Source organism: Choloepus didactylus, chromosome 1 (assembly GCF_015220235.1).
Source record: "Choloepus didactylus isolate mChoDid1 chromosome 1, mChoDid1.pri, whole genome shotgun sequence".
Taxonomy (NCBI): Eukaryota; Metazoa; Chordata; class Mammalia; order Pilosa; family Megalonychidae; genus Choloepus; species Choloepus didactylus.
In genome coordinates this window covers 14,306,131-14,323,891 of record NC_051307.1, presented here as the reverse complement: position 1 = coordinate 14,323,891, position 17,761 = coordinate 14,306,131, and the positions used below count along the sequence as shown (strand labels likewise).

At 38.4% G+C, this 17,761-nt stretch overlaps 2 protein-coding genes across 9 annotated transcripts in view; one reads left to right on the top strand and one right to left on the bottom strand.

Annotated features, from left to right (window-relative positions):
- ITSN1 (intersectin 1) overlaps positions 1–17,761 on the top strand; it is a 262,634-nt gene that overhangs the window by 60,696 nt on the left and 184,177 nt on the right. The gene's annotated exons all lie outside the window — the stretch shown is intronic.
- LOC119543359 (zinc finger protein 239-like) lies at positions 1,216–7,923 on the bottom strand. The gene is made up of 4 exons (XM_037848201.1): positions 7,920–7,923; positions 7,163–7,602; positions 6,575–7,090; positions 1,216–1,350 (listed from the first exon to the last, which is right to left on the bottom strand). Exons 1-4 carry the CDS (start codon positions 7,921–7,923, stop codon positions 1,216–1,218), a joined length of 1,095 nt encoding a protein of 364 aa, XP_037704129.1.

Below are 17,761 nucleotides of genomic sequence, written 5' to 3'. Positions count from 1 at the left end.
AATACCTGAAACTATCAAACTACTACCCAGAGCCCTTGAATCTTGAAGATGATTGTATAAAAATGTACCTTATGAGGGGTGACAATGTGATTGGGAAAGCCATATGGACCACACTCCCCTTTGTCCAGTGTATGGATGAATGAGTAGAAAAATGGGGACAAAAAAAAAAAAAAAAAGGCATCCAGTGTTCTTTTTTACTTTAATTCTTCTTTTTCATTTTCATTTTTATTCTCATTATTTTTGTGTGTGTGGTAATGAAAATGTTCAAAAATTGATTTTGGTGATGAATGCACAGCTATATAATGGTACTGTGAACAATTGAATGTATGCTTTGTATGACTGCATGGTATGTAAATATATCTCAATAAAATTGAATTAAAAAAAAATAAAGGAGATGAGAACAACAAAAAAAAGACACTAAGCAACTCATACAAGGTCCACGGCCAGTAAGTACCTGGGCTGATGCTTGCTGGAACACTTTCCAGTTGATGACTTCAAGTTGTTCATCTTCTGGACTATGTTCCCAGCTAACCTCAAAATCAAGTTTTCATGTGAGAAGTCTTGCCTCTGTTTTAGAATGAATAGTGGTTTTGTGTCAATACTGTTGCCAAAACCTTTCCTCTCCACTGAGTAAACACATTCAGGTTACAGTGTGGAGTAAATGAAGAATTGAAATGTAATTTCAAATAGGTGGAGTGATTCACTGTATGTGTGTATATACATACATATTTCTGACTCTCGACTACTAAAATACAGAGTTACAGTCATTGGAGGAAGAAGATTTAAAAGTTAGGAATTTAGAGCTGTTCTGAACATAAAAGATCATTTTAAACATAAAGCAGTATTCTCTTTCTCTGCAAAGCTATTCAAATATGACTGTGTTATCCTCCAACATGAATCAACTGTTTTCCAAATGGTAATAAATGGAGTATGACCATATTTACTTTATTTTACTCAATTTTCTGAGAAAACTAAAACTTAGTTTGCATGGGCTGCTGTTTGCTTGTGCTTCTGGAATCTATGTCAAGAGGAGGTCAACTTGACCAAAGCTAGTGGGGCAGCCTAGAGGCAGCCCTCCACCACTGGTTCCCTTCCCCTGTACTTTCAAATTCTCTTACTCATTTTACACTCCTGCCATTCAGAATTATTGACTGGTCCTTGGATGCACCTGGCATTTTTATATGGCATTTTGCTCATGGCCTTCATGCTGTTCCTTTAGCCTGGAATGCTGTTCCTAGATGTGTCTGTGTACTGCTCCTCATTTGACTCACACTTCTTGCTATCTCTGCTGCAGTGTCTTTTCTTTTTCTCGTAGCCAGGGTTGGTAGCTTTTTCTCTGCTTTCACAGTCCTGTGGAAGGCCACAGGGTTATGTCGTTTGATACAATGTACATGAAAATAGTCATTGGGAATCACTGTACAAGGTTTATTTAGATTTAGTGACAGTATTTACAACACTTTCTCCAAGTTTTTTATTTTTTGGTATATATTTTTCCTTTCTGTGCATTTTTGGGGGAAAAAAAGCATGATTTCCATAACACCTCACAATATCATAATTATCTTTCTACTTATTTTTTTAAAAAGTCCCTTGATAAACATTGTGTCATATATTCATTGTACCTATGTATCATAAACTACCCAACTATTCCTAGGCTGTTGAACATAAGGTTATTTCAGTTTTAAGTATTAAATAAAATTCATGTGAACATCTTTAAAAATACATCTTTGCATTTCAGATCATTTTCTTAGGACAGATTCCTAAGAGTTGAATTACTGGGTATAAGGGTAGGAACATTTTTAGGACTCTTGATGCATATCCTGTCAAATAGCTTCCCAAAGGAGTTGTGAAAATTTGCTCTCCCACCAGCAGTGTGAGAGAGGGCTCTCTTACCATACTGTTATGTTATTACTAGCTTTTAACTTATTTATTTTGAGGCCTTGCTTCATTCCTTTGTGGTGAGATTTTCAAGCTGGGTTGACCTTATGTAAATTGGTTCATATTCCCAAGTAAAATTGCCTTTTGACAAAAACTTTATAAGATCCATTTAAGAAGTTGGAGTGTCAAAAGAAATAAGAGGGAATGAAAGGGTTAGTTTTCAAACGTCCACATCTAGATGAATATTATTCAGTGCAGTACATATTGAATGAATTAACTTGTCTTCCCTCAATAAAAAATAGTTATCTTTTCACAATCTTTTGAATGTTATTTGGAATTTTAAAGCTCAGTAGCTATACTGGATTTCACAATGTTGAAATTAAATGCAGTCAACTATTAGGAGCACAAGCATGCCTAAACTGGACTTCTAGATTAATTGGATTTTCACTCAAACACATTTTGAATATAAAATCGGCTTTATGAAGTTTTTCATGTTATGAGTAGAAGTTGAAACCTTTTCTAGAGAAAAAAACAAGTTGAGAAAGTCTGGGATTTCTTTCTTTTAGTCCATATCATTGTGTTTGTGATTTTTAACAAAACTTCCAGATTTCCTTTCTGTACTCTAACTGCACAGCCTGATCCACTTAAAGAACCTGAGTGAAACCCCCAGTGAGAATGTCCAGCAGCAGGACATTCTGCTTTCCTGTGTTTTCTCAGGCTGACCTGTGTTTCAGTGTCTTAACCAGTGAAGTGCAGTTAGAGATTTGAATCATGTTGTCTTTTAAAACAATCTGGTTTTCAGTTGGCTGCAGTCTATTTAGTGTTTTAGTGATGCTAATGTTATTGAGCGGTTTTTAGTCCTAAAACTTGCTAGTAGCGATAAATCTTGCTCTGCGTGGAAGTCCTCTAGGTCACCTAGCAGAGTGCAGTTGGTTTCTGTTAATAACTGCATTGTCCTTTGCTCGCATTCATGACACTCAGTGACTTTTCATTGATGTTGCAATAAAGCTTTTCCCTTGGACTTCGCCCGTTCTTTACACACTGTAAATACTCTTCAGGGATAGTAGGAGGCAGCTAGCATCTATGTGAGGGTCAGCTCATTAATAAATAGCTCTGCAGATTTCCTTTATCTCCTGATTGGGCCGATGTTTCAGAGTCTTTGCTGAAGACTGTAAGGCGATTAAAACAAATCTCCATTGAGTTTTCCACTTGCTCTTATTCTGTCCCTTGCACCCGGAATTGGTTGTATTAGACATTGGAGGCGGGGGGAGCTGTCTAATTCTCATTGCTGTTCTTGTGCTGCTACATCCACGAAGATATCAAAGATGTAAAATGTCAGCTAGGTTCTCAGTTGTGTGATAGTGACAGGCTTGCACATAGCCAATTTAATTCTGATGAATACATGCAAATTTTTGTAAATACTAGCACACTTGTTTTTTTATAGGGCATGTTTCCTTTCTTTTACTAAGGTCTATAAGCCCATATTTCATTCCTCCCTTTGTAGCTGCTGCATTATTTTTGTTGAAGGAAGCTTTAAAATCTGGCAGGAAGACTTCTACTTTCTTGCTCTTTTCAGTGTTGCAGTGTTATTTTGGGCAATTGGTACTTTCTTTGTAGTTTCTTGAATTCTTTCCTAAAGCTGAAGGTTATCTCTAAAACATTTTTCTTCCTAGCCTGCAGGCAAACTGATAATAACAGGCTTGGTAGCTGGCTGGATTTAGAGGTATACAAGTAAATTAGGTAGAGGAAAAGTTGAGAGTGGTTGACCTAAGACTAAGTTTAGTGTCAGGTTTTCTGCTAAAATGTTACAGTTTAATTTTTTTCCCTTTGAGTGTGCATGTGCCTTGTAATATGTTGGAACTTCAGTTTTTATTTGGAAGGAAACTTTTAGATTGTCTCTTTTTTGGTGACCGTATATCCCTCACGTTACACATAACATTTATTCTCCCTTTACCTGGTTCATTGTATTTTTTTCACATGGAAAAAATAAGTGTTTCCAAATACCTGGGAAATTCTATTGTTTTTTTTCTTCACTTATTTTTGTTGGGATGCTGGTGGGCTGGAAAGTATGTGAGTTGAAATAGGTTAAATTTACATACCTTTTTATTAATTTGGGTAATAATCTTGAAACTATTCTATAATTTTATTTTGATCTAAAATGCTCTTCTCCCACTCAGTGGTTCTTAGAATTATCATTTGCCATTTGGTTTGGGGTTATGTGCTTTTTCCAGGAATTACTTTTATAGCTTTCAGAACCTTGGGCTACTGTTTTATTCTTAATGACCCTCTTTGAGATAGAATCCTTCAAGAAGAAATAACAGTCCCTCATTTATTTTCTTGAGGCCTTAGGAATGGCTGTTTGCTAACTTTGTGGTTAGTTGGTTGTCTAGAAGTGGCCTTGCCTTGTTTCTTTCATTGCCATCCCTCATTTTTCACCTTATATTGGCGCTACGCTTTGGTTTCATTGTTCCCTGATGAATTCTCCTCTTATCGCAAATATGAAAGGAAGGGTGCTTTAGAAGATTGGAGGGTAAAATCTGGACTTGTTGGTGCTCTATAGGATAGATGCCTTGGTAATTCTCTTTGTGTAAAGTAAGCAGGAGTAAACGGACAAATCTGTCTGAAATGCCAGAGAGTGTTGCCAAGTGATGTGCCGGCAGCTTGGCTTGACAGTGACTGCTCACCACTGGACATTCCTGACCGACCCTCCACACCTCCCTCCTTCCCCTGCCGCCTCCACAAACAACACAAATCTGGGAGGAATGCCTTCTCCCTCTTTAGAGGCCAACTTGAGTATTCAAAACAGTTTTTCAGGCTGAACATTGACAAAGTCTCTTTTTCTGTTGAACGTTTTCAACCTTAGTAATGAGCTTCTCCTTTTAACCAGGTTCTCTGCCCTTCATGCAGTTTTTTTTTTTTTAGGTTTCTGTAAAATATAAACACATTTATTAGGTTTCTCTAAAATATATACAAAACCATATGTTTAACCAAAGAAAAAGGAAAAAAAAAAAGGACATTGTTTTGAACCACAAGGAATTATAATAAAAGAACACACACTAGGGTTTATCATTACAGACTGCATGCAGCTACAACAAAAAAACAAAAACAAACAAACAAAAACTCCCCAATCATCTACAAATAGATGCAAAGTGCTTAGTTATCTCATGAAGAATTACAGGTTCAGTGCAGCCCCTCAACAATGAATTCAGGGAACAAATTTTCCTGTGTTTCTGGCTGAGATACTGCATTTCCCTAGGTGGTGTCAGAAAACAGCTACTATTAGAGGAACATACTACTCACTACAGAAATTACACACATATTGAAAGAGCAAGAAATAAAGGAAGTTGGAGGATGAGAAAGGGCTACTAGCCAAAGCAGTGGCCTGACTGGACAGCAATAAGCTTAGAGGAAAATCTAAAGAGCTGAGAGGGTCTGACCATGAGGGAAGGGGTGACAAAGATGTCAGTGGGTACCATCACCTCTGATGAAGCTGGATGTTTGCTTTGGGGCAAATGTTAACTGGTGGTGTCAGCAGTTGGGAAAATAAATTGAAAGCTGAGCCACCAAGGCCTTCTGCATCTGTCTCCTTGACTGCCTGCAAATTGAGAGCACTACTTTGCTTTAGATCAGTTCTAAAATGGAACCATCCAAGGGAAAGGATTCTGCAAAACACAAGACCTACCTTGACTCAAGTTGACTTAACACAATCCAGATGAACCATCTTTACCTCGACATTTTATCTTTATGCTACAGGGACTCCATAACTCAAAAGTTACATATCAAATTTCCAGCTAGGATCAAGTAAAAGATGAAGTGCAAAATATAAAAATAACAAGATGCAAGTGCCAACTTTCAAGATTTTTTCACAATTACTAATTTCTGCCAAAAAAAAAAAAAAACAAAAAAACAAAAAAACAACAACATGGAATATGGTCTCCAATTTCTACAAACATAGGTTTGAATCCCAATCTTTCAATAATGACTGAAAATCTCAAAAGATCGAGGTTCTCTCAGTAAGAAAGAATTGAAAGGTAGACATTAGGTCAACACTATTGGTCAGTATCTGCCAGAAAGAAAATCATACTGTCTTCAAAGTGCATTATCATCATGACCACCACATGCTGAATTAATGGAAAATAGAAATCAGTTTAAAATTATCTAATTTTACTCCAGTTGCATACTAAGAAAATATGCTTCATATCAGCAGGAGTCTAAAAACTCTTCTAATGTAAATGAGAAATGCATTACACAAATGAATAATAATTGAAACACTAAACATCAAAACTTTTGTGGGCTAGCTAAAGTAGAGAAATAACTGTCATTTTAAATAGTAATAATAGAAAGAACTGAGAGTTAAGGAGCTAGGAATTCCCTTGAAGAAAGACACACTAATCAAGGCAATATTTTACACCTTTCATAAGATTTCTCTCCTGGCATGAATTTTCTTGCGTTCAGTAAGTGATGTATTCCGTGTAAAGGCTTTCCCACATTGCTTACATTCATAGGGTTTTTCTCCAGTGTGAGTTCTCATATGTGTCCTAACAGAAGAAGCACAACTGAAGACTTTCTCACATTGCTTACATTCATAATGTTTTTCACCAGTGTGAGTTCCCACATGCCCTCGAAAATATGAGGAACACCTGAAGGCTTTCCCACATTCCTTACATTTATATGGTTTCTCTCCAGTGTGAGTTCGTACATGTCTTCGAGAGGCAGAGGAACAACTGAAGGCTCTCCCACATTCTTTACATTCATAGGGTTTCTCTCTGGTATGAGTTCTCATATGCAGTTTAAGAACTGAGGACCAATTGAAGGCCTTCCCACAATTCTTACATTCATAAGGCTTCTCTCCAGTATGAGTTCTCATGTGCGCCTTAGTGTGCGAGGAACATCTATAGGATTTCCCACATTCCATACATTTATAGGGTTTCTCTCCAGTGTGTGTTCTTGCATGCTTAATAAGAGATGAAGAATAAAGGAAGGTTTTCCCACATTCCTTACATTCATAGGATTTCTCTGCATTGTGAATCTTCATATGTCTTCGCAGCGATGAAAGAAGAGAGTACGGTTTCCCACATTCTTTACATTCAAAGAGTTTCTCTCCATTGTGAGTTGTCATATGTGTATTAAGGTTTGCATGAGAACTGAAAGCTTTCCTACATTTATCACCTTCATGAGTCTTCTCTCCAGTGTCTATCCTTGTATGAATTCTAAGCTGGTAGGAATTAATAAAGGCTTTTCCACATTCTTTACATTTAAAAGGTTTCTCTCCAGTGTGACCTCTTACATGTACCTCAAAGGATGAAGAATGGATAAAGGCTTTCCCACATTCTTTACACTGATTGTGTGCAGGTTGACATCCTATGTGAGTGTTAAGGGATAAACGATCCACGAAGGCTTCTCCACGTTGATTGCATTCATAGGATTTTACTCTAGTAGGATTTCTCTTATTCACAATGAGATCTTGAATCTGGCTGAAGGATTCTCCACATTCAATACCATCATTATTTTCATACAGGCTCTCCACCAAATGGCTCAAATGCCCCTCCTGGTTCTTGTGATGCGCTTTGCTGCAATGTGATTCCCAGTGTTCTCCTACTGAAGCCAAGTGCCAGAAGGTTTCCAGCATCACATCTCTGTAGAGGTTCCGCTGAGCATGATTCAGCAAAGCCCACTCCTCTGGGGTGAAGTCCACAGACACATCCTCAAAGGTCACTGAGTCCTTCACTGAAGGAAGGCCAATGGTGTCCGAAAAACCTCTGTTAGCACGGAAGGCACATGGCTGGCATCTGCTGATCCTGGGTTGTGTTCCACCTCCTCTCTCAGCTCCTGTGCATTCTTCAAAATGTTGCTCTTGGGGCGTTTTGTCCTCTCTTAGCTTCTCCAGAGAAAACTCTGGACTAGCAAAAGTCTGCGTTCAACAGCTGTCTCCAAAATGTCTCTCCAAGCTGCAAATGCTCTCCCAAATGTCACTCTTAGCTGCGCTGAGCTCCTTCTATCTGTGAACTCTTTTATAGGACCCCAATGATTCAGTTAAGACCTACCCATCTCCCGCCTCCCAGAGTCTCCGCGGCGTCCTCCCAGCCCCTTCATGCAGTTTTAAAGCCCTGCTTGTGAACAAACTGCACCTCACAATGCTGTTAGGTCATCTTGCTGTGCTCCAAACAGCAGCTCCTGTGGAAGACGCATTTGATGCCCATGACCTCAGACGTGGCAGTATGGTGTTGATCATGTTGGCTCTGTGTTTGGGATTTTGTTGGTTCCTTTCTCTACTTATTGTTTGGGTTATACTACCTTTCCTCTGTGTTTTCAAGGTAGTTTTCTGTACATCCTGCCTTCATATGTAATTTTGCAGGGCTGTTTTTTGATTTTTGTTTGTATTAGTGCTCAGTTATCAGTCATTACAGGAGTGGAATTTGGTGTGACAGTTGCTCACAGAGCAGGGATGGAGAGTCTTCTGGTTGTATCCATTCATAGCAGACTCTTTAAAAAGAAACACACACACACAAGAGAAAAATGTCCTTTGATTTTGCTTCAGTTTCTTCCAGTTTTGAATTTTTAGAGATGCCAAGGCCTCCAAATGGGAAGATGTCTATATTCTTTCCCATTTGGAGGCCTTGGCATCTCTTGTCCATTTGGAGGCCTTGGCATCTCTAAACTATATATATATATATATATATATATATATATATGTATGTATGTATATATAGAGTGATTCCTTTTAATTTTTCTTCATCAGGGGTAAATATAAATGGGAGCAGTCACTAAACCATATCCTCATAACTCTCAAATATCAAATAGTATCATGGTATGAGTATACTATAAATACATTTTTTATGTTCCTGAGGATATTTTTATATGCTTTAGGATGTTTAAAGTATATATGTTTTCGTATGTCTCCCACATTTTGATGTTCTTTTCCTTTCTTTTACCTCAATGTTTCATTGATGCCAAATTTCTATAAATTAAACATTTCTATTCTGTATCTTCCTATCCTGTAGGTTCTTTAACTTAAAATTAAACCTTTTGTGCAACTTTAAAACAAAACATGCTAAGTATGCTATATGTTAAAATTTTGTTTAAAAATATTAATTTATAAGAGATGAATTTAAAGCTCATTGCCTTAGTACTGTAAGAGCCACTGGCCTGATTTGGGGCCTATGAAACTTTGTGCTCAATAGCCTGTGTGACCAAAGTCAGTTAATGTTTTATCTACCCTCTTTGTGCCCTAGAAAGGATGTGTAGCTGAACTTTGTACATATAGAAGCCAGACTTCCTACATCAAATATTAGTCTACCTCCTTCCTGAGCTTCTTAAGATGCTATCATTCTTGTTGTTATCTCTACTGCCTTCCTGCACAACGTAATTAATCACCATTACCCCACCCTCCTGTTGTCACAAGATCCCCTTTCCCGCGCTCATGCCCTCATATTTTTAGAAAGCCCATATAGTTAGCTTGACCAGCTAGCTTGATTACATGGTCAACTTCTTGTGTATGTGATGCCTGCCCGGCATAAGAGAGCCGTCATGATCTCTCTGCGACTTCTCACTCTTTTGGCAAGCCCTGAATGAAAGTTCATGTGTCAGAAATTACCCGGTGTCTTCTTTGGCCTCTGGACTGGCAAAACCCTCATGGGCCTTGACAACTGGCTAGCCACTTCCTGTCGATCCTCCCGAGGTAGCTCCTCCCATGCCCACCGTTGACAGACAAGGAAGTATACCAGACTCTGCATGGATTGGCACACGGGCAGCCTGCTACATGGACGCCCATGACTGTCCAGTACTGACACCATCTGGTGGGAAGACATCTGGACTGCCTACCACAAATGTAAGGAACAGTTTTTCATGTCTGCCCACAACACCATTTCATTACCAGGTAGCACAGAAGCAGATGCCCTAGCAAAATCCGCAGCCTAACACTAGCAATGCATGAAGTGGCTGAACGGCTGCACTGGAAAACCAGGCACCGAGGACATCAGATCCCTGTCACCAGGTGACAAGTAGTCTATGTTGGCCCCCTTCTTCTGTCCAAAGGTGCAAAGTATGCTTTCACCTCCAGGAATACAGCTACAGTACTGCTGCTGGCCTTCCCAGTGGGCAAGGCCAACTAACGAGCTATCATATGTAGCTTAGAAAAATTAAGTGCCTTTTTTGGTGTCCCCACACATGTGGACAGCGGTAGGGGGACCCCCCTTCACTGGGCAATTAACCCAGGCCTGGACTACAGGACTATAGGACGTTTCACTTGCCCTATAACCCCACAGCAGCTGGGTTAATTGAAAGAATGAATGGCCTTTTAAAGGAACACATAAAGGATGATAGAAACTCCTTACAACAATGGACTTGACGACTGCACCAGCATTGACTCCAGACCCAAAGCAAGGGCTCCCGCTCCTATGGAAATGGTAACCACGGGGCCCATGCAGGGCTTACGAATTCAAATAAGGGGATCAGCTGCTCTCAAGCCACAGCGAGGCAGTGATAATAATGTCCTCTTGCCTGTGCCATAAACACTAGAATTGGGGAAAATAAAGTCAATTGGCTCTGGTTCTGGCCCATGTGGCCACGCTGGTTGAGAATCCTAAGCCCATGGGGTATTAGAATTACGTAGGAGCCAAGAGTTACTTGTATTTCCCATCTGGGACTCCCCATCCCCCAGGGAATTGTATGCATAACTTTGCAAAGACTCATTATACCCCCAAACTAACTGTAAATCTGACTCCTAAGGGCTCCCTGCAGGGGAAGAAAATATGGTATTTAAAACCCCCTCACCTGGAACTCTTCTATCTACTAATGAAGACTCAGCTTATATATTGTTAAACCACTCAGCTGTCCAGTTTAATGCTTACATGTCTTGTTAATTCTTGTTTTTTTTAAAAAAAGTATATCACTATTTCAGTAATGCATTAACGAAGATGTTTTGAGTATTTAGTATTATTCTAACAAGTTTAATTTTAATGGTAATAGTATGTTGTTAAATGTTTGCTTAAGAACAGTTTCCAGGATTGTTTTGGTAACTTGAATGGTAGAGGGTATGAGGGATGTTTTTATTGAAAGAAAAAAGAAAGTAGTTTTGTCCTAAATGACTGGTTGTTTCAGAATAAAGAAAAGGAAAAAAAATTTTGGGGACAGAACCTGAATGGATGCAGAAACTTGCAGAAAGTTTGCAGAAAGGGAAATTTATTTCCATGGTCAAGGTTGAAAAATGGTAAAAACTAGCGATATCACTACTTAATAATGAAACCTCACAACTTAAAGAGGTGGTTTTACAAAATAGAATGGCTCTGAATGTTTTAACCGCTGCACAGGGCAGAACCTGTGCTCTAATTAACATTCAGTGTTGTATCTATACACCTGACAATTCACAAAATGTAACACAGGCCCTACCTAGGTCACATGCAAAATCATATACAAAGTATTGATCAGTTATCCAATGATCCTTTATTTAAATGGTGGAACTCGCTAACTTGACCATGGCATCATCTATGAATAGGCCAGTTATTCCTTTGGACTAGAATATTAGTGCTATGTTGTTTAGTGTATTTTTGACGTGGATTACGGATGCAATGTCTGTCCCATGGTCAACGCAAACTGTTGCGCAGGGGTGGATGGTAAGAGATACTGGCCTGATTTGGGGCCTGTGAGACTTTGTGCTTAATAGCCTTTGTGACCTAAGTCAGGTAGTGTTTTATCTACCATCTTTGTTCCCTAGAAATGATGTGTAGCTGAACTGTGTACGTATAGAAGCCAGACATCCTACATCAAATATTAGTCTACCTCCTTCCTGAGCTTCTTAAGATGCTATCATTCTTGTTATCTCTACTCCCTTCCTACATGACATAATCAACCACCACCTCCCCCCCTTGTCACTAGATCCCCTTTCCTGTGCTCATGCCCTCATATTCTTAGGAGTATCTTTGTCTAGAAAGCCCTTATAATCAGCTTGACCAGCTAGCTTGATTGCGCAGTCAACTTCCCGTGAATGTGATGCCCGCCTGGCATAAGAGAGCCGTCATGATCTCTCTGCGACTTCTCACCCTGTTGGTAAGCCCCGAATAAAAGTTCATGTATCGGAAAATGCCTGGTGTCTTCTTTGGCCTCTGGACTAGAAAAGCCCTCATGGGCCGCTACAGGTACCATGAAAATTGTATTTGAAATAAATTATTCTGAATATTGGGAAGGAGTACCGTCAATTGGGTTCTCAGCTATAGACCTATTAAAATGCAAGCCAAAAATGCATTGTACTTTAAATGGGAGGAAGAACAGGACCCTGCTATGCTCATCCCTTCTGGCCTCAGATAACTCCTGGCCAACTTGCTTTCTTCAACCTAGGCACAAAGTTAGTTGTCCATGGTCTAGAACTGCTGAATAGTGTAGGATGCAGGATGTTCCATCATGTACAAAAAGCCTTCTCTACCAAGATCCAGAGACGTGGTGGCCTCTGGTTGTGAATCCAGCAGCAAAATCAGTGGAGTATTTATGCCTCTGGTCGGGCCTGTCCCCTCCAGTGACCTTTGTGTTTTTTCTAATCATTGCGACTCAGTTTCCTTATGTATGTAAGTGGATTATGAGATTTTAGTGAGGGAATGGTTAGTAATTAAGTGAAGAACAGAGAGATAATGTACATTCAGAATCTTCTCTGGGTCTTCAGGACATTAAACCAATTTAAGCCCTGTTACATATACCGAAAGTTTGCTAATTATTTGAATTTACACAATTGTCGAAGATTCCTTTTTCTGTGAATGAATATATATTTTAATTACCTTATTTCATCTTGCATACTTATTTTTATTGATATGCATTTTCTCTTTAATTTTTAAATAAAAATTTGAAACTTTTCAGGCCTTCAGGAAAGTTGCAAGAACAGTATGATATACTTGACTTTTTTACTGTTATATTTTTTTATTGTATAATAGAACATATATACATAGAAGTGATATCTTTCTAAGTGAAATTTAACTTCAAGTGCAATTAATACTTCAAAGAGTATTGTAGATTACAGTTCCACAGTGTTCTAGTTTGCTAATGCTGCTGGAATGCAAAACACCAGAAATGGATTGGCTTTTATAAAAGGGGGTTTATTTGGTTACACAGTTAACAGTCTTAAGGCCATAAAGTGTCCAAGGTAACACATCGGCAATTGGGTACCTTCACTGGAGGCTGGCCAATGGTGTCCAGAAAACCTCTGTTAGCTGGGAAGGCATGTGGCTGGCGTCAGCTCCAAAGTTCTGGTTTCAAAATGGTTTTCTCCCAGGATGTTCCTCTCTAGGCTGCAGTTCCTCAAAAATATCACTCTTAGTTGCACTTGGGGTATTTGTCCTCTCTTAGTTTCTCTGGAGCAAGAGTCTGCTTTTAACGGCCGTCTTCAAACTGTCTCTCATCTGCAGCTCCTGTGCTTTCTTCAAAGTGTCCCTCTTGGCTGTAGCTCCTCTTCAAAACATCACTCACAGCTGCACTGCATTCCTTCTGTTATGTCAGCTCATTTATATGGCTCCACTGATCAACTTAGTCCCACCCTGAATGGGCAGAGCAACAACTTCATGGAAATTATCCAATCAGAGTCATCACCCACAGCTGGGTGGGGCACATTCCAAAGAAACACTCAAAGAATTACAGTCTAATCAACACTGATAACATCTGCCCACACAAGATTACATCAAAGATAATGGCATTTGGGGGACACAATATATTCAAACTGGCACACACAGTTTCAGTTATTTTCTTACAGTGAAATATATATACAAAAAAGATAGTATCTTTCAGAGTATGCTTTAACAAGTAGTTATATAGGAAATTTTGAAAGTTGTTATGAGTTATAGTACCATAGTTTCAGTTATTTCCTTATTGTGAAATATAACATATATACAAAAAGGTGAAGCCTTCAAATTACAATTTAACAAGTAGCTATAGAGCAAATTTCAAAAGATGCTATGTGTTACAGTTCCACCATTTCAGTTCTTTCCGTCTAGCTATTCTAATACCCCAGAAACTAAGAAAAGGAAATTCTGTAAGGATTCGGTATTCATAATCCTTTGTTAAATTCCATCTTGTCTGTTGCTACCCCACTCTGGTTTAATCACTTTCCCGACCTTCAGGGATGTCTAGGCAGTGATTACTGAAAGTTGTTTATGTTGAAAAAGGGTGTCAACTTTATGAGAAAAAGGGACACATCTAGGTTGATGTTCTTGAAGGGAGTATTGCCTCTGGGTTTTGGGACTTAGCTGGCATAGGAGTTCTCTGAAGAATTTAAGTTTCTAAAGAATAAGCTTAGTGAGTGAAGCCTTTATAAGAGTATCAGATAGGGATCTGGGTATTCTATAAGGTTTTAGGGACTACTGTTGACTTGGGCTAATCATACTGTGACTATCTGGCATATCTAGGTGAAGCTTACATAGGAGTAACCTCCAGGACAGCCTCTTGACTCGATTTAAATTCTCTTAGCCACTGAAACCTTATTTTGTTGCGTTTCTTTCCCTCCTTTTGGTCAAAAAGGCAATCTCAAGCCCAGGGTCAGGCTCATTTGCAGAATCCTTGTCCCTCATCTCCAGGAAGACACACTCGCTTGGGGGGTCCTGTCCCACATTGGGAGGAGGTTGATAAATTTATTTGCAGAGTTAGGCTGAGAGAAAGTTCACATTTGAGCAACAAAACAGGTTCTCTGGAGGTGATTCCCAGGCATAATTATAGGTGGGCTTAGCCTCCTTTTTACAACCATTAAGTTTCACCTGAGCAAGCCTCAAGATTGAGGGCTTGACTTATTAAGTAGGGGGTTCCTAAGTTTACATAGCATATGTTATGTCCACGATAATCCATCCACATCTCACATTATCATCACTTAGTTGTACAATCCTCATCACTCTCCATTTTAAACAATTCTCATGACCCAAAGCATCTCGTAGCTCTTGTCAGCCTTAATTATTTGTCTCTAGTACTTGTGTAGTACTAGTATGGTATTCCTATTAACTACAGTCCCTAGTATGCAATAGGTATATTTTTCCATGTACCCTTCTGTTGTCAACTCTCTGTGCTAGTGTCATACCTTAGGAGTATATCACACAAGCGCCTATCTGTATTTGTGTTGCTGATCTGTGGGATATATGCCTTTAAACAACCCCTGTCAATCCTGTTCGCCTTCAGTACAGCTCTGATACTTATAATCCCATTAACAAATAGTTGTCACCCCTATCCATTGCCATACCTTTGAATTTACTATTATTAACATATCTGAATATAATAGCTTATCATTCCCCCTCACTAGCTACTACCACTAGGTCCTCAATATTCTGTATTATAAGACATTGATTTTACATTGTTGAGGGAGTTCATAGAAGTGGTGACATACGATATCTCTCCTTTTGTGTCTGACTTATTTGACTCAGAATTATATCTTCAAGGTTCATTCATGTTGCCATATGTTTCAGGACCTTGTTCCTTCCTATTGCTGCATAGTATTCCATCATATGTATATAGCACATTTTGTTTATCCACTTGCCTGTTGAAGGACACTTGGATTGTTTCCATCTCTTGGCAATTGTGAACAATACAGCTATGAATGGTGATGTACAAATGTCTGTTCATTTCACTGCTTTCGAATCTTCTGGGTATATATTGAGAATTGGAATTGCCAGATCATGGGTTATTTAATACTGGTTTTCTGAGAAATCGCCAAACTGTCTCCCAGAGTGGCTGTACCATTATACGTTCCCAGCAGCAATGATAAGAGTTCCAATTTCTCCACATCCTCTCCAGCATTTATTGTTTCCTGTTTGTTTAATGGCAGCCATTCTTATTGGTGTGAGATGATATCTCATTGTGGTTTTGATTTGCATTTCCCTAGTAGCTAGTGAGTGTGAACATTTTTTTTCACGTTTTTTAGCCATTTGTATTTTCCCTCAGAAAAATACCTTTTCGTATCTTTTAACCGTTTTATAATTGGGATGTTTGTGCTACTGTTGTTGAGTTGTAGGATTTCTTTATATATGCAAGATATCAGTGTGATATCAGATATATGATTTTCAAATATTTTCTTCCATTGAGTTGCTTGCCTCTTCACCTTTTTGACAAAGTTTTTTGAGGCACAGAAGCTTTTGATTTTGAGGAGTTCCCATTGATCTGTTTTTAGTTTTGTTGCTTGTGCTTTGGGTGTAAGGTCTAAGAAGCTACCTCCTAATGCTGGGTCTTGAAGATGTTTCCCTACATTATCTTCTAGGCATTTTATGGTACTGTCTCTTATATTGAGATCTTTGATCCACTTTGAGTTAATTTTTGTATTGGGTATGAGGTAGGGGTCCTCTTTCATTCTTTTGGTTATGGCTATCCAGCACTTCCAGCCCCATTTGTTGAAGAGACTGTTCTGTCCCAGGCCTTATCAAAAAAATCAGTTGACCATACATCTAGGTGTCTATTCCTGAACTCCAGTTCGATTCCATTGATCACTATGTCTGTCTTTTCGCCAGTACCATCCTGTTTTGACCACTATAGCTTTATAGAAGGGCTCAAAGTCTGGAAGTGTAAGTCCTCCCACCTTGTTCTTTTTTAGGATGTTTTTGGCAATTTGAGGCCAAATAAATTTGAAAACTAGCTTTTCAAAGTCTGCAAGGTAGGTTGTTGGAATTTTGATTGGAATTGCATTGACTCTGTAGATTAGTTTGGGTAGATTTGACATCTTAACAAAGTTTAGTCTTCCTATCCATGAGCATGGAATATTTTTCCACCTATTTAGATCCTTTTTATTTCTTTTAGAAAAATTCTGTAATTTTCTCTGTAGAGGTCTTTTACATCCTTGGTTAAGTTTATTCCTAGGTCCTTGATTTTTTTAATTGCTATTGTGAATGGAAGTTTTTTTTATTACCTCTAGTGCATAGGAACATTACTGATTTATGCACATTAATCTTATACCCCATCACTCTGCTGAATTCGTTTATTAGCTCAGGTAGCTCTATGGTAGAATTCTCAGGATTTTCCAAATATACAATCATATCATCTGCAAATAATGACATTTTTACTTCTTCCTTTCCAATCTGAATACCTTTTATTTCTTTGTCTTGGCAAATTGCTCTGGCTAGAACTTCTAGCACAATGTTGAATAAGGGAGGCGATCGTTCCCGATCTTAGGGGGAAGGCTTTCAGTCTCTCACCATTGAGTACTACGCTGGCTGTGGGTTTTTCATATATGCCCTTTATCATATTGAGAAAGGTTCCCTCAGTTCTTACCTTTTGAAGTGTTTTCATCAAAAAGGGATGTTGAATTTTGTCAAATGCGTTTTCAGCGTCTTTCGAGATAATCATTTGATTTCTCCTTTTCTATTTGTTAATGTGTTGAATTATATTAATTGATTTTCTTATGCCAGGAATGAACCCCACTTGGTTGTGGTATATAATTCTTTTAATGTGCCTTGGGATTTGATTTGCCAATATTTTGTTTAGAATTTTTGCATCTGTATTCATTTGGGAGATTGGCCTATGGATTCCATTTTTTGTAGTATCTTTATCTAGTTTTGGTATCAGAGTGATATTAGCTTCATAAAATGAATTAGCTAGTGTTCGTTTTTCTTCAATTTTTTTGATAGAGTTTCAGCAGTCATGGTATCAATGCTTTTTGGAAAGTTTGGTAAAATTCCCTTGTGAAGCCTTATGGACCTCAGCTTTTATTTGTAGGTAGCTTTTTTTTTTTTTTTTTTAATCTTCATTTTATTGAGATATATTCACATATCACGCAGTCATACAAAACAAATCGTACTTTTGATTGTTTACAGTACCATTACATAGTTGTACATTCATCACCTAAATCAATCCCTGACACCTTCATTAGCACACACACAAAAATAACAAGAATAATAATTAGAGTGAAAAAGAACAATTGAAGTAAAAAAGAACACTGGGTACC